At 35.9% G+C, this 20,721-nt stretch overlaps 2 protein-coding genes across 2 annotated transcripts; one reads left to right on the top strand and one right to left on the bottom strand.

Annotated features, from left to right (window-relative positions):
• Positions 1-717: 717 nt before the first annotated feature.
• On the bottom strand, positions 718-18,886 carry LOC130640864 (protein farnesyltransferase subunit beta-like). Its single transcript, XM_057447445.1, has 15 exons — positions 18,743-18,886; positions 14,267-14,334; positions 14,125-14,197; positions 4,981-5,072; positions 4,827-4,879; positions 4,613-4,715; positions 4,448-4,531; positions 4,197-4,283; positions 3,359-3,396; positions 3,102-3,193; positions 2,976-3,020; positions 2,192-2,321; positions 1,649-1,718; positions 1,064-1,178; positions 718-852 (listed from the first exon to the last, which is right to left on the bottom strand). Exons 1-15 carry the CDS (start codon positions 18,827-18,829, stop codon positions 757-759), a joined length of 1,233 nt encoding a protein of 410 aa, XP_057303428.1. The 5' UTR covers positions 18,830-18,886; the 3' UTR covers positions 718-756.
• A 524-nt stretch (positions 18,887-19,410) lies between these two features.
• LOC130642175 (uncharacterized) lies at positions 19,411-19,947 on the top strand. The gene has a single exon (XM_057449260.1). It carries the CDS (start codon positions 19,411-19,413, stop codon positions 19,945-19,947), a length of 537 nt encoding a protein of 178 aa, XP_057305243.1.
• Positions 19,948-20,721: the final 774 nt, after the last annotated feature.

Genomic DNA, 20,721 nt, shown 5'->3' with positions numbered 1-20,721 from the left:
AATTGAGCACTGAAGAAGTTAATTTCACAAAAAATGTGGAAAATTTCCCTATTTCTTTGCTTGTTTTAAATAAAACATAACATTAAAATGTTTAACAATATATCAATTTATAGAAAGAATAGAACATATTTTCAGGTCTTCAAAATTATTCCGTCGTGGATTAAATTAAAGTCCGAAGAAAAAGTGACGATAATATAATAAATCTTTTGTTTATACCAACTCATATTTTTTTTTATTCATAAGATGACATTTTTAAAAGTTTCAGGAAATCAACGTTGTCCATTTTCAATGACAGCTGTAGCTGTCGAAACGTAGCCTAGAATAAACTTGCTTGTTCATGACATGATAATAATTATATTATTCAATGACAATGACTGAACAGATAAGTGGTAATATTTTTAAAATGCATTTGATGTTTTGTCATTCTGGACCTGCGGACAAAAAACTCAAACTGTTTTAAAGGTTAAAAACTTGCATTACAGAAATTTACTGATGTAAGCAGAAATATCAAAAGATGGCAAAAAACCTTAGAAAAGGTTCATTCGCGAAAAGAAAATCTTTCTTCAAATATTTCTACATGAAAGATTCTCGGAAATCTTCGGGAAAAATAATAACTTTGGATAGTCATTTTAAATGTTTTGCACTTTTTGTGGGAAAATCTTATCAAATCTTTCCATTAGTCTACAGTAGGCAGCTCCAAAAAAAACGACACGACCGTTACAAAGAGGATATCTTCAATTACAACACATACATTCATCACAATATTACAGTCGGAACAGGTAAATGTTTAAAATGATTTAAAGCATCTTCAGCACTATCAATACAAACATTAAAAATCGGATGAATCGGTTTCTAGAAAAGAAATTAACAACAAATCGAAAATAAAAACATGAAAATTAGAAGATAACTTTCAACAAAACGAGTTCAAACTTAACAACCTTGTTCCCACGACATGTTGGGCTTTTCATAACAAGGCTTTGTTCAGGCCGTCCAAATATAAAAAGCCTAACAAAACCTGGGGACGAGGCTGCCAACTGAATGCATTAAAACGAACAGTTTATACCAGTAAATTTCTGGATCCACCAAAAATTTCACTCCTACTGACACCATCTCCGATGAAGTGCTCTGCTATAGATAAACCGCTCAAACAGTAACACGTGTGGTATAAATCTCTCCCTCTGAAACAAAAAGCATCCATATTATAACATGTGGATAAGTTCACTCACAATATAAAGATCAGCCATGTGGAGCTACAACCTTCCACTAAAGTATAAAGACAAGTAAACCACGTCAGGGTCCACCCAGGCTATAAAATTTGAGAAATATGACTATGCTGACGTCAGCTTATAGTATATATTGTTGAGGGTTGTACGTGTTAATATTTAACAAAGGTCTGTTCGTAGCTGTGTAACTTCTACTTAAATTATCCTTTATTTTCTATTTTCATGAGTAACGAGTTCTTGCGACAAAAACGAAGTCTTACAACCTGCAGCCTCAACACAAGTCTCATGACGTAAAGCATAAACTTTTTTCATACATCTTGGTAGCTTAATCTCCTTCTCTTTCTTTTTTAATTGAAGAAGTGTCGAAGATAAAACCGAAGAGAAAAACAGGCAAAAACCAAACTCAATAAGATAATGCGACATACTTGGACGGTTTGTCACGTAAACCACCATTAGCACATTGACAGTTGACTAAAACGTACTGTTCGAGTGCAGCTAAAAAGTAAAAACAGATATCGCATGTAGTAGTTAGTAACAAAATTTGAAAACAAAACATACTTATTTAAAAGTGACATTGTATAGCAGCAAATAAAAATTTTATGTTTAAGAAACAAATTGGAAAAAAAGATTAATTCGACATAAAGAATCCCAGCTGTATTTAGGTTGGAACCACGAAATAAGCCTGACTTGCGATTGAAGTGATACACCGCGCACATATAAACACATTATTGATTTGGCTCATGGTTTTAAAAAAATTCGCATTTATATTCGAATGAAATCAAAGTTGTATCACTGGTACATCAAAGCCTGATCAAACTATGTTTCTTGAATGGAGTTTTTCTGAAAAAATTGTAAAGTCAGACCACTGTTTCATAAATTTCAAATACTTTTCAACAAGAGACCTGTCAGTATATCGATGTACTTTTAATCAGTTAAAAATTCCTTATAGAAGACAAAAATAGTATTACTTTGATCAAACATCCATTTCTCCTGACTGATATTCTCGTCGCTATACATTTGTAAGATGCTATGAATGATGGGAAATAATGCACCCTGCCAGAAAGAGTAACATCCATCCACCAATTTATTTGTCCTCCCCTGAAGAAAAAAATACGTTAAAAACAACACCCTTGTGATAAACACAGCTCTTATGCTTTGTTCGACCAGTGTATTACATCGAGTGTAGCAGGATTGGCCTTTTAAAGGCTCACTGTTTTTTTTTTGTTTCCACGTCACATTGGTACAAATTGCCCATTTTACACTACACTTCGATTTCTATGTGTTATTAATGCTATGGCGTCGATTCTTGGTATAGACTTGTAGACTGAATACTACAAAGTTGGTTTCACTAACAAAAAAGACGTCATTGGGATAAAGAAAACGTCATATATGAACAAGTTTCTCCTGAGTTTCGTATTTTAACGATAAAGAAAACAATACGTTTTACAGAAGTACTGATGGTCATGTCATTGCAGTTAGTACATATCTAATATATTGTATTTAAAGAGCCACGATAAGAACAAAAAATATTAGCCTGTATCTGGCCTGTATTTCATCTTTAGTACGAATATATTATGTCTTTGGCAACACCTTGGTAACGACCGGGTAACTAACATACATGTGATAAATATATATAAAACCGATACAATGTCTTACATGGATGATAGTACTTTTTAAAATGAAAACAATACCTTTGTCCGAAAAATAATACCTAACGAAATGTCATGGAAAACAGCATATACAAAAACTTACCTGGAAACCTCCTTCCAGTTTCATCTGTCGAAATGCAGTCCATTTCTAAGAGAAAGTGACGACTTCAAATGTTTTTTTACATAATTTGTCTTTCACACACACAAAAAAAAATAACAACATACTAACCAGTAATCTTTTTAAATCTATTTTTTGTTCTTGGCCAAGCAACGCCAGCGAAGCGTAACCACAATATGTATAACCTCCATGAGCTTCCAAACCTACCAAAACAAATGTGTCATGATAATAAGGACGATTGAAAGTTTACTATATTATTTGTATTCACATGTAATAACATAACAGCGTCCACATTCAAATTCTAAAAAAAACGAGAAAAAGAAAAAAGCCTTATAAAAAATCTCCTGGTAATTATATGAAGTATTTACCAGGCAAGCCAGCAAACCCTCCTTCATATGTTTGACATCTAAAATAACAAAATGACTAGATAAAAAAAAACAGAAAAATTTATCATCAACAAGTGAATACACAATCTCTAAACAACCTTCCAACATGCTTGTATTACGCAGCAACTGAAGTCACTACCCGTGCAGTCCTGAATATTAAGAACTGCTGAAAGCTCACACATTGAAACCTCCCTAAGCAAACATCTGATATGTAATGATCTCTGTAAGATGAAGTTTTGTTTTCGTCATAAAAAAACTTACTTTGATAGCTCCCCACAGCGAACACTCAATAAAAGGCTGACACTTTTTTCGGTCTTGTGTAAAAATTTCGGCTGAAATTGACTTTAAGAATTTTTTAATGTGTTTGCATTTCTACAGTTGCTGTGTCCAATTAGAATAGTAGTCTTTTTTATTATATCAACGACCTTATCTTGGCCTATCATCCAATATTTGCAAGACTCTCAATCCTTACCCCCTCCCCTCCTCAAATCTCTCACTTTCTACCAGCCAGTGCTTAAATTGTATGACATTTTTAAAATCTTTATCAAATTTCGCCTAGAACAAGCCAAAGAAGAGCTAGTTTAGAGCCATAATGACGAAGTTATGGCCTATTAATAAATTTATCACTTAAGTTTGTTGTGAACACTTTTGTGTAAATTCGACAGTCTAAGTACATGTATGTGGCTGTTATGTGTACACGATAATATTTTTCGTGTGTACATAACAGTCCCTGTGTCCACAGATATTCCTTGCAAAATTACCATACATTCGCACAACTGCAAGATTTTTTAACAAAAACTCTACAATATTTTTACTATACTTCGCAAGCCAGTCTGCAGTACCAGCAAACATCTCTTTTGTAAAAACATTTGATAATCTTGCGGACACGACAGCACAGTATGCACCCCTAAAAAAGATGCATCAACAGGATCACAACAAGCAATCTTAACAAGAAACTGAAGTGCGTAGTTGTTGTTGTTTGGTTATTTAGTGATTTTGTTTATGTGCCAAATATATTTTAAGTATTGCATTACTATACCACTAAACTAATTTTGAAACGCACACACTTACCTAATATCAACCTCGCCATCTTTATGCATTGTAAAAGAACCATCATCCATTCTTCTTTTTGTTAAAAACTCTGCAAGTTTTTGTCTAAACAGAACACACAGTGATAAAGATATAGTTACTAGGATACATTCATATTTCTTTCCATAAGCAGTGAAAGACCTGCACCTGTTAATTATATCATATGCGCCTTTCCAATATCTTCCCAAAATACACAGTGAACAAACTGCAGCATATGTAGGGGCAAGATGAGGTAATTGATCAGGACCACCTAAGATGGTATGATATCAAAAGGCTAGTAATTCACATTATAAAAAATGATTGCAGACACAACACAAGGGAGACAATCTGCATATGTATGTCATGAAACTAAACGTTATACCTCCAAATCCACCTTCCTCATGATTTTGACACTTATCTAAAAATTGGCCAATCCTAAAAAAAATAATAAAAACAGTGGTAGCATAGATTTTTATCCTAAAACACACAAATTTTTAAATCTAGTTAAGAAAATTAGCCAGGGAGAATGATCAAACCTCTCACATATTTCTTCAGGAATTGGTTCTTGCAGTAATTCTAAAGAGTGTGTAATCCAAAAGCATAGCCATGGTCGGCTTGCATCTAGACACTAAGAAAGAACAACCACAAATCAAACATTCACACACTGAAGACTGTTGTGTTTAAACACCCTATTCTAATAACTCAAAGCACCAACTCACCTTCCAATCATTTTTTTAAAAACAATGTGTGTAGCCATATGTAACATTTTCTTAGACTGAAGCTAGTACTATGCTCCTGATTATGGTTGATTAAATGGTTCCCCACATTGTTTTAAAAAAGGTCATTAGAAGGTTAGTCGGCGCTCTGAGGTATTAGAATAGTGTGGAACCTTTTTCCTTCGGATATTGTAAAAAAAAATGTTACATATGGTTTTCAGGATGTGTAAAAAACAGAATATCTACAGGGGCGGATTTAGACTTCGGACACTTCTGTTGATATTGCGATTTGTGTTAATTCTGTTGTTATCTTTCAGTAACCAATACAATAGTATTAGAGACTGGTGAAGCCTTCAAGTTACCTCATCAAGGTAAGAATCATTAACAATGGTAGCAGAGTTAAAAGGTACAGATCAACTGGCCTGGTATTTATGATCATTGTGCGAGTGACATTTGAGTTGAAAGAAAGCAATTGAGGGCACACACCCGGATGTGTTCCTTGAGGTAAGAAAGATAACTTTCCCTTTTGTTGGCTATTTGTTGACACGTGTGTGTGCAAACCAATTGGTGAAGTGGTTTGTGAACAATGGCAACAACAACATTGAAGGCTCCACCAGCGTTTAAAGAGGATGATGACTATAGCAGTTGGAAGAACGATTTGGAGATCTGGCAGATGTTTACAGAACTACCAAAGAAAAAGCAAGGTCCAGCTGTATACCTGTCACTGACTGGTCGGGCACGGGAGGCAGTACGCGACCTGACACCTGCAGAAGTGGGATCAGATGATGGTTTGGACAAGATTATATCTAAGCTAGATTCAATATATTTGAAAGATGAAAGCACAAGAGCATTTATTGCTTTTAAAGAGTTTTATGACTATAAGAGGAATAGTGGAGACAAATTTCCTGATTTTATTGTGCAGTTTGAGAAGCTTTACAATAAGATATCCAAATATGATAAGGGTTGGAAAGGTCCAGGTGTGATTTTGGGACAAGATAGTCAAATGGTGCTTGTCAGACATGGTGGTAACTTTTACCGAGTGCATCCCTGTCAGTTGATGAAACATAGCCAAAATTGTAAAGTTAGTGAATTCAAGTCAGATCATGTCAAGAGGAAGGAAAGCCATTTGAATAAGTTGTGTGATATGAACGATAGCGTCAATGATTGTGATAATGATGATGATGATGATGATGATGATGATGGTGGTGATGATTATGATAATGATGATGATGACACAGCTGATAAGAATGTGATAGATGTTTATGATGATTCTGAAGATGTAGAGCAATATCATCAAGAACAAGCTAGAAATGTAGACGAAAATGACCAAGAAGATTCTGGCACAAGTGAAAATGAAGTTGAGGAAAACAGGGATACTCATAAAAATAATGAAACTGAAGAAGACGAAGGTAGTGGTTGTACAAGTGACATTTTCAGAAGACCATCTACAGAATCCAAGAAAGTTGAATCGAAACCAAAAGCAAAATCATACATCAAATACAATCTAAATGGAAGATGGTATCGTGCAAGAGTTCTCTCAGCACAACCCAAAAGAAGTGGCACTTATAAAAATTGGGTTAATGTGTCTAATGATGGTGATAGAAAGCCAAAAAGCATCAATTGGAATGATGTGTCCAAATGGGTCGAGCTGGAAAATCCGGAATTCCCTGTCTATATGTGTGATGTCGATATGTTTTCACAGGAAGTAGTTGATGCGAAGGAGAGAGAATTGCAGAATTTAAAAGAAAATGATGTCTTCGAAGAAGTTCCAGACACTGGTCAAACAACTGTATCAAGCAAATGGGTCATAACTGAGAAGTTCAAAGGTGAAAAAAGGGTTGTGAAAGCTAGATTGGTGGCTAGAGGCTTTGAAGAAAATTCACAATCGTTGAGAACAGATTCTCCAACTTGTGGCAAACAAAGTCTTCGACTTGCTATGGCTATCATAGTTAGCAATGATTGGCAGATCAATTCACTTGATATCACTGCAGCTTTTCTTCAGGGAGATGCTATTGAAAGAGAACTGTTTCTACAACCACCAAAAGACACATTGTCATTGGGAACAGTGTGGAAACTAAAGAGATGTTTGTATGGGTTAAACGATGCATCTAGAGCATGGTACAAACGAGTGAGAAGTGAAATGTTGAAACTTGGTGGTGAAATGTGTACCTACGACCCTGCTGTGTTTTACTGGTATAGAGTCAAGCAAATCACTGGAATTCTTGTTTGCCATGTTGATGACTTTGTGTATGGTGGTAGTCCAGCTTTCCACAAAGAAGTTATTGCTAAACTTTTCGAAACGTTCAAAATCAGTACGCAATCAAGCTCAACCTTCAAGTATCTAGGATTAGATGTGGATCAATTTAAAAGCAAAATTAAGATTAATCAAGTGAGCTATATAGAGTCTTTGATAACTGTTAATATTGAAAATGATGTTAACAATGAACGAAAATTGACTAGCAAGGAAAAGACCATGCTGAGATCGTTGAGTGGGCAAATTGCTTGGGTGGCCGGACAAACCCGCCCTGATGTGGCTTATGATAGTTGCCAAACGTCTAATTATGGCAAGGAACCTACAGTTCAAAATTTGAAAGATGCCAACAAGATTATTCGAAAAATTAAGAGCAAGCATGTTGCAATAACCATTGCCAAAATTGCAAATATGAAAAATTGTGAAATTATTTGCTACACAGATGCAACTCATGCCAGTTTGAAGTGTGGATCATCACAAGGTGCATTCATCATATTTGTGAAGCACCTGAGCGAAGTTATACCAATCTGCTGGCAATCAAAAAAACTACAAAGGGTAACCAAAAGCCCAATTGCTTTGGAAACACTTGCTCTGAGTGAAGGAGCTGATGCTAGTTTTTATTTGGCCAATGTCATACAGCAAATCTGCAAGTTGACGAAGGTTCCAAAGATCACTTGTATTATCGACAACAAGTCATTATTTGAAACCTTGAAAACGACAAATGTCACAAAGGATTTAAGATTGCGAGTTGATATAGCCAGATTGAGGCAGATGGTGGAACAAGATGAGATTACTGTCAAGTGGGTTGAAGGAAAACACCAATTAGCCGACTGCTTGACAAAACATGGAGCGTCTCCAAACAAGTTGCTTGAGGTTTTGGAGACATCCAAAATATCTCTACAATAATTGATTGTAGTGATTACCGTTGTGTTTTTTTTGATGATTTTAATTTGTTTGTCATGTTGACTATGACAAACAGTTGCAGCATGCAATTTGATATTCTACTTGTGTTGGCTTTAAAATTGTGTTACTGGTGGCAATGTTGATATTGCGATTTGTGTTAATTCTGTTGTTATCTTTCAGTAACCAATACAATAGTATTAGAGACTGGTGAAGCCTTCAAGTTACCTCATCAAGGTAAGAATCATTTAACAACTCCGGCACTCGCCTAAGGAGAAGGTTTGACAATGTGAAAATCATGTGCATCTAAATGCAGAAATTGATTTAAAGCAACGCATAATTTTTATTATAAGCGTTTAATAAGATTCCTTTGCGCCCAGGATCCGAGGCAATATTTTTATCTCCACTCAGGATCGCTTGCCGAGGCTCGACTCTCCTTCGATGTGCTTTGCCGAAGTACTATGGTTCTTACGGTAGTCGAACTACATTTTGCCGCATTTCGCTGACTTTGTTTCTCTTGATTCCTCTATTTTCTGCCGTAAAAACAAACAGTCGACTTTGGCGGCCGCCGTAGTGTGGACTTTTGGACTCTCTTAAACAAAAGAAAAACAAAAGAATTATGACGTCAAGAAAAATCTCGCCGAGGTGTGGACTTTTGGACTCTCTTTAAAACAAAAGAATTATGACGTTGAGAAAAATCTCGCCCAAGTGTAGACTTTTGGACTCTCTTTAACAAGAATTCGTCGAAATTTACGGTGAAAGAAAGATTGATATTAGGGGATGAGTGTGTAGGAATAATTTACTCTTCTTATTGTTATTGCCTCTCGGTAGCCGGTCTGTTTAATGGGTTCGGCCAACTTGGCGAGCACTTAACTGAAAAAAGGCTGAGGAATCGTTTTGTATTGACTTGCATCAAAGTAAACGGAAGTTTTGAATATATGATTGCGGAATGAAGTTGAGCAATGCTGCTAAGAGGAAACATCTGCTAAGAGGAAACATCTGCTAAGAGGAAACATCTGCTAAGAGGAAACATTTATTCTCTGTGTCGCCTGAAAAATCATAGCATCAATTCAATGACTACTAGCTACACTTTCAGATACATATGTTTACTTTTAATTCCATTGATCTTAGAGTAAGAGACAAAATTGCTTTCTATTGCTGTGCTAGCTAGTGTGAACATAAAACTGTTTATAGTTTCACTTTCAGCAATTTTGAAAAAGCTTTGTGTCAAATTCAAAAGAGCTTTGTGTTATCTTGGGTTTCTTTTTTATTTAAGTAACAAAACATTTAATAACAACACAATAAATTAAACAGCTGGCCAGCTGGTAAATGTGTAAGGTATAACAATTTGTTGACTTCAAAATAACTTTGTATGTTAACTTTTTTAGCTTCAAATCTTTTGGCGGTAGATTGATGATTTTTCTACATGTCACAAGGCCAATAAAAAGAACACTAGTTTTGAGAGGAAGACTTTGACAAGACTTGATGATATTGCGGTTTAAGATCTCTACCGTCATATCGAAATAATCCCTGGAGATGGTGCTAATTATATACAATTCGAATAAGAAAAAGGCATGGTTTTATTTGATGGGTGAAATGGGTGAAATGGCAATGTTTTTTCACTAAAGAAGTTGTCATGCTGATAGGCATGGAAAATGTTTGTGATTTTACTAACAAGGCGAAAATGACTTAGCATATATATATATATACTTATTACAACCCTATGGACACAAAAATAATGTAGTGTAATAGCGTAGTTAACGTTATCTGTTCTTGAATGATTTTGTATTGTTAAAAATTTCAAGTATTTGTAGTAATTATCACATATTAACTACAAGGTATTTTCAAGTTTGATTCAACATTTTAAAAATGTGAGCCAGAAATGGTTACCGATAAATAAAAACAGTTTTTATTGCTTTAAGCTAATAAGGCTAAATATTTTTGATTGATGTTCTGCTAAATCAGTGTTCATTCTTTCGTTTACGTAGGTTGTTGTTGTTGTGTTGTAAGTTTGTTTTTAATTAGCTATTGCTGCTTGAAAATCCAAATTTTAAGTTGTGCTGGTCTTTACGTGTACAAAATCTTGATATAATCTTGGCATTTTTTAATTTATTGTATTTATCTGTTGTTGTTTATGCTGTTGTTGCTGTGATATTATAATACAAATAAGGTTTATTTACATATGCATTCTTGTGTTGTTGTTTTTTGCTTATTTTTCTTATAGCCTCAATATTAGTTAAAAGCTATTATATTCACCCATAACTTGCAAAAACGTGCTTGCAAATATTTTTGTGGATGTGGAAGAAAGAAGAAATTTTGCTGGCTGGCTAATTTTAACCTTAATTTTTCTGAAAACATTATTTTGCTTTCATTTGAATTTTGTGATTGTTTTTTTTTTTCAAATAACATGTGAGAGATGGACCTGTAAAGGTCCTGCCTACTGGATTGTGGAGTGCTGAAATAGGTAAACAAGCTAAAGCTTTTGGGGCTTTGGTATGTGTTGTGTTCAGGAAGTCAGGTAGAAAGGAGCTTCAGAGAGATTTGTGGAAGGTAGGAGGGAAAGGTATAAGCTTTTTTGGATTGGTAATAGTGATGGATATGGGGGAGTTGGCATATTCGTTGCAGAGAAGTGGGTAGAAAAAGTAATAGATGTTATGCATGTTAATAGTCGTATTATAGTGATAAAGTTTTTGATAGGTAATAGGATTGTCACTTTTCTGTCAGTTTATGCTCCACAGTGTTGACTCAGTGAGGAAGATAAAGATAAGTTTTATGATGAGTTAATAGCAGTCACAACAAAGTTTGGAGACACTGAACTTGTCATGGTGGGCAGCAACTTTAATAGTCATGTTGGGAAGTCATCTGAAGGTTATAGAGGTGTGCATGGAGGCTATGGATTTGGGAGCTGAAAAAAGGAAGGGAAGAGATTGATTGAGTTTGAAATGGCAATGGACATGGTGGTTTGCAACATATCATTCAGTAAGCTGATAACATATGAGTCAGGTGGCTGTAAGACACAGATAGATTACTTCCTGGTTAGAAATTCAGACAAGAAAGTGGTGAAGGACGTGAAAGTTATATGGGGGGAAGAGTGTGTTTCCCAGCGTAGGTTGCTGGTTTGTGATATTATCTTGAAGGGTGGTAAAGAAGCCAAGGGAAAGTACAGGCCCCGTCGTAAAGTCTGGAAGCTGAAGGAAGATATTGTAGCAAGACAATTTAGTGCAAAAGTTCAGCAGTTAGCCCACAATAGCCAGTGTGATAGTGACAATGTTGAAGGTACTTGGACTACTTTGAAGAATTGTCTTCTAGAAGCTTCTGAAGATACCTGTAGGAGCACGAAAGGACCAGAGACAGACCTGGTGGTGGAATAATGAGGTTGACCAGTGTATAAAGGAAAAGAGGAAACTTTGGAAAGAGTGGAAGTCAGGTGGTAGTAAAAATATTTACTTATAAGCTAAGCGTCGTGCTCGTACAGCAATGTATGCAAGGCAAAATCAGAACCAGAGAGAAACAGATTTGCAGACGTGTTAAGAAGGGAAGACCAGCGCAATGAGGTATTCAAGATAGCAAAGCAAATGAAGAAGACAAATCAAGATGCTGTAGGTGAGAAGTGTATACGTAATGATGAAGGTGTTTTGGCTAGCACAGAGGAGGAGAAAAAGGTAGCTTGGAAGAACTATTATCAGAGGTTGCTTAACACTGAGTTTGATTGAGATGAGGATAATTTGTCTGATGATGATGTTGTAGAAGGGCCAGCTATGCAGATCAAGACAGAATGAGTAGTGGAGGCTATTAGGAAATTGAAGATTGGCAAGGCTGCAGAAGTATCAAGTATTGTTGTAGAGATTGTTAAAACATCTGAATATATTGGAGTTGAGCTTATTACAAGGCTAACTAATCAGATTATAACGGATGGTGCTATTCCGAGTGAGTGGCAGTCGAGTGTAATAGTGATTTGTTTCAAGGGCAAGGGTGATGCATTAGAAAGAGGTAACTATAGAGGTTTGAAGTTGGTTGATCAAGTAATGAAAGTTATTGAAAGAGTGATTGATAAATTACTTAGAGAAAGAATTTAGTTTTGTTCCAGGGCGTGGCACTACAGATGCGATATTTTTACTCAGACAGCTTCAGAAAAAGTATTTAGGAAAGAGAAAGAATCTCTATTTTGCCTTTGTAGATTTAGAGAAAGCTTTTGATAGAGTGCCACGTAAAGTTATTTGGTGGGCTATGAGAAAATTAGATGTGGATGAGTGGCTAGTTACCATGGTACAGTCTATGTACAGCAATGCTAGAAGTCGTGTCAGGATTAACGATACACTTAGTGATGAATTTAGTGTAAATGTTGGTGTACACCAGGGTTCTGTACTTAGTCCTTTGTTGTTTGTTCTAGTCTTAGAAGCGCTGTCGATGGAGTTCAGAACAGGTTGTCCATGGGAGTTATTGTATGCAGATGATTTGGTTCTCATAGCAGAGCCGATGGAAGAATTAGTTGAAAAGTTTGAGAAGTGGAAGAAAGGACTAAAAGAGAAAGGGCTAAGGGTGAACACAGCAAATTCTAAAGTCATGCTTAGTAGCATTGCAGCCAAGTGTGACCTTGTAGTTAGAAAGTTGGCTTGTTGAGTTTGCAGGAAAGGGGTTGGTTGTAAGTCAATTTTTTGTCAGACTTGCAAGCATTGGTTACATAAGAAATGCAGTAGTATTGGTGGAAGGTTAAGAGCTGACATTCAGTTTGTATGCACGCGTTGCAAAGGTGAGATAATAGAGAATGAAGTATTTCCAGCTTCAATGATGTACAACAGTGGCTTGTTAGAGATAGTTGAGAAGTTCTGTTACTTAGGTGATATGTTGGGCAGTGAAGGGGGTGTTGGAAAAGTGTTACTTGCAGGATAGGTTCTGCTTGGAAAAAGTTCAGAGAGTTACTTCCTTTGTTGACTAGCAGAGTCTTGTAGATTGAGTTAAATGGTAGGTTGTATGAGGCCTGTGAAAGAAGTGTTATGTTGTACGGTAGTGAGACATGGGCAGTGAAGCAGGAAGATCTTGACTGTTTAGAAAGGAATGATATGAGAATGGTTAGGTGGATGTGTAATGCCAGTCTGAGAGACAGAAAAAGTTCAGATGAGCTAAGAAGCAGGCTAAGTATCTGTAGAATTTATTGTTGTTATCCAGATAAGAAGATTGAATTGGCTGGGGCACTTGGAAAGAATGGAGGGGGATAATTGGGTAAGAAAGTGTAGAGACTTGATAGTTCCTGGGGCAAAGCCCAAAGGCAGACCAAGAAAGACTTGGCAGGAGGTTATAAGGACAGACTTGATACAGAGGAAGTTGAGTTTAGATCTAACACAGTCTAGATCAGATTGGAAGAGCGTCATTAATATACTCCGTCCAACTCATACTAGCATGGAAAACGGACATTATGCCAGCTTTTTAATAGTGTTGTAACATGTTACAGTGATGTTCAAGCTTTGTAAGATAGCATTCCACTTTCTTTTTTTTAGGAAACAAGGTGCTATTTTATAGCTTTGTAGGAAATGCAGCAAGGCATGTTTTGTATTCTTGGTCACGATTTTACTGAAAGTGTTAATTAACAAAATAATTGTTCCACATACATGTGTACATAGTGCTTTGTCAACACCTAGACATAAAAAATTTAAGAACCTTCTATGAACAAAACAACCCACTGATTCATGACTGAATGTTTCAGCAGTTGTCTGCACACAATAATTTGCATCACACTGTGCATACAGTATAGATTTTTTGACAAGGGAGGGGTTGTTATACGAAAAGAGCATAATGGTAAAGCAAAAAATACGCACCTCGTACGAAGCTGACAAATGTTGCATGGCCTTCTTTAGATATGAAAGATGCTTTGATTTGTACAGCTTGATACTACATGACAATAAAATCAATATGAGAATCATCAATTTTTCACTTGTAACATCATAAAATTTTACTTACTGTGAGAAAACATCAGAGTCTTCCTTTAGTTTTTCATAATTTGCTAATATGTTAAGCTCGACTTTTTTCTAGAAAACAAATATAATGTATATATATGAGTATTAAGAAAGACTCTTAAAATGTTTGATATTAGTTGTACTTTGAAGTAACTATTTGCTTCCTTTACAAAATTGACTTGCAAAAAATAATCAAACAAAGCAGTTTCAGGGAGCCACAGAATTAAAACGTCGTAATTTTATGAGATTTAGGATTTATAATAGATTTTGGCTGTTTTGGTATGGGGAACAAGCGTGGTTCCAGCATGAAATGTTTGTAGCTAAGAAATTTAAACCAGGTATCAAAAAGTGGTAGGTCGAGTCATTAATTAAACTTTGTAACTACTGTATAAAATAATACTACCTTAGACCCCTTCCTTTATTTAACCCCGCCTTTTAATAAGCCCCCCTCCTCCAGCAACCTAAAAAGTTATTCAGCCCCTTCCCATTATTTAGCCTCCCCCTCCCAAAAAAAAACAAATAAATAAGTAATACAATAAAAAAGTCAAAAAAATTCAATATTATTTGTTGATTTAACGTCATATACAACGATGTCCATATGCTGCAGCTATAATTCTTTTCCCTAAGTTTTGTTTGTAAAATATCTAATGGTTCTTTTTTTTACAACGGGCTGTGTATGTTCCACCCACTACAAGTCCATCATAGAACTTCTCCTGTTAGATAAAGATGATGAAACAGATGAAGTTTAACATTATGTAATAATTTGAAAAATAGATATTGTGATTAAAATTACCCCCCCCCCCCCTTCTATTAACCCACGTCTAAAACCTCCAGAATTTAATAAGCCCACCAGGGGCTAAAAAGAGGAATTACAGTATATAATTTATACGACTACTTGTGAAACAAATAATATTTATTTGTAAATTATATTGCAGAAAGTTGAACGGCAGCTAAAAATGACAAGGCTATCAAGGGATTATGAAAATCATTACTTAAAAAAAATTATTCAATTATTGTCAAAGGTTTTTCATCTTTTACTTATTTAATTTTCCTCCAAAATGGTAGCACTTTAAATAATACCTTCTTCAAAACTGAGAATTGTAAGATTGTTACTTAAAGTTTAAAACACTTATCTCCCATGAACTAAAAAAACTAAATTCTGGTCCGCAATATTGATTGAGTTGGGTTTTAATAACTCTTGTTTATTAATACATGACATACCCGCTCCTGGTAATAAAAAAGATTAATATCTTATATTCTTAAAAAACACATTCCTTTTAAAGAAAAAGCATGTAGTTTGCTTAGTGGGCACAAACCATGATTTAGAGGACTCTGGGAAGTCATTTATTTTGCCATTTACATTGTTTAACTGCACCGCTACTGAGCTGTATTGTTTTGTGATATTGTTTTATTTATGTCTCATGGTTCCTGGGACCTGCTATATAGCCAGAGAGGGTTCGCCCATGTACGACCATCTCCCAATTATGGCCAGGCATTAGAAATTTTGTATAACTTCATTTATTTATTACAATGCTATGTTAATTCCTTGTTTAAAACACTTAAGAACCTTTTAGCGTCAGAACTGTGTACATTAAAAATGGCTGACAAATTATTTTTAAGAAAATTCTTGGAGCTCTGATGAAAAGTTGTGAATAGATAAAATTCAATCAACTCTGCACGAATTACATACTTGGTGCTGTCCTTTAACCACCTTGTTAACAGTTCCTTATCCACACTGGATTGGAAATAATAGACCCAAGAAATTTCCATATTAAAAAAAAATGTGACAGCCTTATAAGGCCACATACATTTTAAGTTGATTTTAATGCTTTAAATAATGTAAAGTTTTATTTTAATAATAAATATTGTAATAAACAACCTGCCGTTATTGTTTTCTTTGACATTGTTCATTTTCCCTCTTTAATCGTGATAAAACAACCACATGGTTTGTCGCGTGATAAAAATGGCCCCCGGGCAGGTCACAAACTGAGCTAACAGGGTTAAGGGGATTGAAAATAAATGTGAAGCAATTTAGAAGTGTTATCAGCTGGCATATAAGAAAGTTTAATTCCCTCCATTATATTAATTCCCTCCACGCAGATTATACTATGATGACCAGATTAGAGTGTCTACTAAGAAAAATAATTGGTGGCCGGTTTAGGGAGAAGTGGCCGCAAATAGGCAATTTTGACTAAGTTGTTGTTTTCTCTGTTTAACCGGGGTCTATTTGTGCCATACACATGATAAATGGCTATATTGGTGCACGAACATACCTGCACTTATCAAGACCAAATACTAGTAGTTGTTAATCATAGTCGTTAACAAGCTTCGAAGGTACATGTAAACACTGGCTGTATATAGGGCGAACCCACCCTAGCTCCAACCCGTATAATACACGTTTTCACAGTTATCATGATATGTAGTAATATCTGAAGTAGTGGTTTACGTGTTTTGTAGATAAAAGTTATCGGAATTGATGACAAGAAAAATTATTCTCACGAACAACGAAGAATTTTCAGGCCACAAACAAATTTTTAAAATTTCTCAATCCCTAGCGGGTTTTTTTTCAAACTTCAGACCACCTCCCCCCCTTAGCGGCGATAGCCGCTAACAGGGCCGAAAAAATTTTTCAAGGCCCCTAAGGGAAATGTGGGTCCAAAATTGCAGATCGATCTTTTAATTTAGTTGCGAAGAGAAAGTTTCTGGTCACATGCAGAGAAGTATTAAGTACACAAGAAAAGTGTCAAAACACTGAAGAAAAGTGTTAAAATACAGAAGAAAATCATAGAAGAGAAGTGTTTTTAAATTGGAAAAGAAGTGAGATCAACTTAAAAGTACGATGGCCCCTATGGCTCACTTCTCTTCCAAATCAAAATCACTTCTATTCTATATATTGAAACACTTCCCTTCTGTATTTTGACACTTCTCTTCAGTATTTTGACACTTCTCTTCTGCACTTAACACTTCTCTGCATGTGGCTCTTTACAACTTGAATTCTAAAATCTGGTCCGCAATTTTACATCATTGGTCCGTAGTTTTAACCTTTTGTGAGGTTTATTACATGGGACCAGTCCCCTTGCCATATTTTTTCAACAAGAATAAGGTCTGATGACGGTACTGAAAACTGTATTTTGGAAGCTGTTGAGATTGCATTAAGATCTCAGCATAATGACGAATATGTTGGCACTGGCAGTTTTATTGTTGGTACATCAACAGCTAATCAAAGAATCGAATCTTTTTGGTCACAACTTTCAAAAGACAGCCCAAGTTGGTGGAGGTTATTTTTTAGAGAACTTGCAGACTTAGGATTTTTAGATGCTGGTGATGCACTCATTGCTAAATGTGCACGCTACTGCTTTATGGATTTGATCAGAAAGAACCTTAATGAATTTGCGATTCGTTGGAATCAACATTTGTTAGCACCAAGCAAAGGTGCTACTGCTCCCCGTGGAAGGCCTGATACATTGTACTTTGTTCCAGAATTATATGGTTGCAAGTCTTTTAAAAAAACTTTAGATCTTAATGAGCTAGAAGAATTTAGCGAACTATCTGTACCAGATCACGATAATGAGCCTGAATTTATTGAATTTGCAGAAACAGTTCTCCCAATCGAAGGTTTCTCCAAGCTTAAGCCAGATACAGCTCATGAAGCTATTGATTATTATATCGCCTTGATTTGTGCAGTCAAAAGATATATGTAATACAACACCTGTAACAATGTAAAATGCTTGGATTTTAGAAATATATATCTTGTTTTTTGAAAAACATCAAAATGTTTATTGTTGCAAAAAAAATATCTTAGTTTTTGTAAACCACGAGTTCTGTTCCTAACAGACATCACAATCAATGTTTATTCCCGGATAAAGTAGGGTCATTTGTAAGCTACAAAACGTTCTAGTTTCGCCGTATCGCAATTATAAAAGTTCAAAGTTAGTGGAAACTAGATAAAAAAAGCAATCTCGTATTACGCTTCTGGGACCGTATAACAATATAACTTGAAATTTCGCAAAGTTTTTCCCGCGAAAAATCTAATTTTGTAGAAACGTTATTATGCCCCCATAAGACTTTATGCAAACTTTACTGGGTACAAAATTTCCTATGCGCAGAGCCCGGGGTGTGCTATTTATTCATAAACAAGATCTGGATAAATTCATATATTAAGGACCAGATTCAGTCTGGGAAATTTTCGAGCTTATGGAAGAGAAGTGTTTCGCACTTGGAAGAGAAGTGTTTCGAACGGAAGAAAACTTTGGGTATCAAAGTAGAGAAGTTTTTTATACAGAAGAGAAGTGTTTGTATACAGAAGAGAAGTGTTGTTATACAGAAGAAAAGTGTTTTGACTAAGAAAAGAAGTGTTTTTATTGAGAAGAGAAGTCAGCTGTAGGGGCCATCGTATAAAAGATCAGAGATTTATCTTCTAAATTCTAAGGAACATCTTTAGATATAGCTAGATATATGAAGGCTCGGTCAAATAATTTACCTGCTCAAAATAACTATGACTAGGATGTCCATCATCCTTCTGCAGAAGTTTGTCCTCCTTTCCTGCAATCACAGCTGACAACGCCATGCTTCCTTGTTATGGTACTTTTAATCAATGGCTTGCAGACGACAAATACCGGCTGCGAGATGTGATAGTGGGTGAGTCTATCCCAAAAAGCCCTGGGGACGAGGGTGGGGTGAGTCTTTGCGAAGCCTGCCACCATAGTCACTATGACTATGCCCCCACTACAGCATTTGAAAATCAGTCTTTAACCCCCATTTCGACCCCAGGGCTCTCTTTAAGACAAACCTATCTTAATAAAAAATTCTGGGGGGGGGGGGGCGGAATGCCGAATATCTCTCCCCGTAAAGCGCGATTTTCATCAGAGAAATCTTTCCGCGAGTTCTCCGCTCAGCGACGTTTCCCGCTCGGACGATGCCCGCGTAACAAATCTGATCAGTCAAAAATGGCGGCTGTGAACAAGCTTTTACTTTTGAGAAAAAAAAATTGTTTTGTTAATGATTTTCAGAAAAAGGACTTGTAAACGTGCACAGAAAAAGAAACGGTGCTGGGTTCGCACAATTTTTAATGACCGGCAAGAATAAGGGGAGTTTTTATTGCTGGTTAAAAATATGTTCGACAGTGAATATTTTTTAAAAAACTTTCGCATGTCGTGTCAAAAATTTGAGCTGTTGCTCTCTTGGGTTGGTGGATCCTTGTTTTTTTCGTGCAGTATTGTCTTACTAGCTGTATGTAATGCCAAATATGAATTTATTCTTGTGGATATTGGAGAAGCTGGGCGCAAAAGTGACAGTGGCATTTATAAGAACAGTCCACTTGGCCAAGCAATAGATGAAAATCTTTTGGGATTTTCAGAGGAGGTTCTTATTTCTGGCTACAATAGTGACATCTTGTTTCTCTATATTTTTGTTGCCGATGAAGGATTTGCAATTAAGGAGAACATGATGAGACCTTATGCAAGGGGAAATATCTTTGATAAAAGTGAATTTGTTTTCAATTATCGACTGTCACGTGCAAGACGTGTCATTGAAAACAGTTTTGACATTCTAGCAACAAGGTTTCGGATATTTCGAAGCCCAATAATCACCCATGTGGAGACTGTTAAAAGTGTTACCAGAGCCTGTGACGCATTACATTATGTGTCTTTTTCCCGCTTCTCCTCCGCATGGTATGAAATATTTTAAGAATCAACTGACGTCATAGCGTGTTTTTCTACGTCCGCCCGTTTAAAATTCTCTGATGGAAGTCCTGCTTAAATGGGCGAAATGTGCAAGTTAATGCAATAAGATGTTTTTAGTCATCGCATAATAATTGCAGTTCATGAAAGGAAAATGAGAACCAACAATTGCGGATGAAATTTTCGGTATCAAATTTGTCCCCTCAGGGCTTTTAATTTTGACTTCAAATTCAGTCCCGCTGAAAATGAAGTTGTTTGGTGTATTGCACCTCCCGGGCCCTATTTTGTTCATAGGTGAATATTTATCATAGCACATCCGTATTTCATTCTCAACAGAGAATGCTTCACCCCGATCAGACCTCTGATCATGACGGGCGAGTATAATGCGTGTAAATCAATATTCACCTATGTATACACACCATCCGGATAAACTATCTGAGTTCATCACTAACATAGTGCTGCACGTAGTGTAGTGGGTTCGTCTGCGAGTCCCAGTTCTGGGACCGGGGATCGAATCCCGCTCACTGCCAGGCAGTATGTTAGTGATGAACAAAGTTCTTCTAAAATATGCCCTATTTTGTTGTTTAATATGTGATTATTGTGAACCGGGGGATTGCAATGCCATGATGCGTAGGTACACAATTTTTGATGTAAGCTCTCTAGACAAGGCAAATACTTGACATAGCATATACCTTGGGGAACGAGTGGAAGTAAAATTATCTTATAAAGCAAACTAAGTATTATTAACATAACTCAACCTTATCCTCCCTGCAATTCTGGA

Source organism: Hydractinia symbiolongicarpus, chromosome 4 (genome assembly GCF_029227915.1).
Source record: "Hydractinia symbiolongicarpus strain clone_291-10 chromosome 4, HSymV2.1, whole genome shotgun sequence".
Lineage (NCBI taxonomy): Eukaryota > Metazoa > Cnidaria > Hydrozoa > Anthoathecata > Hydractiniidae > Hydractinia > Hydractinia symbiolongicarpus.
This window is presented reverse-complemented; position numbering and strand designations above follow the sequence as displayed.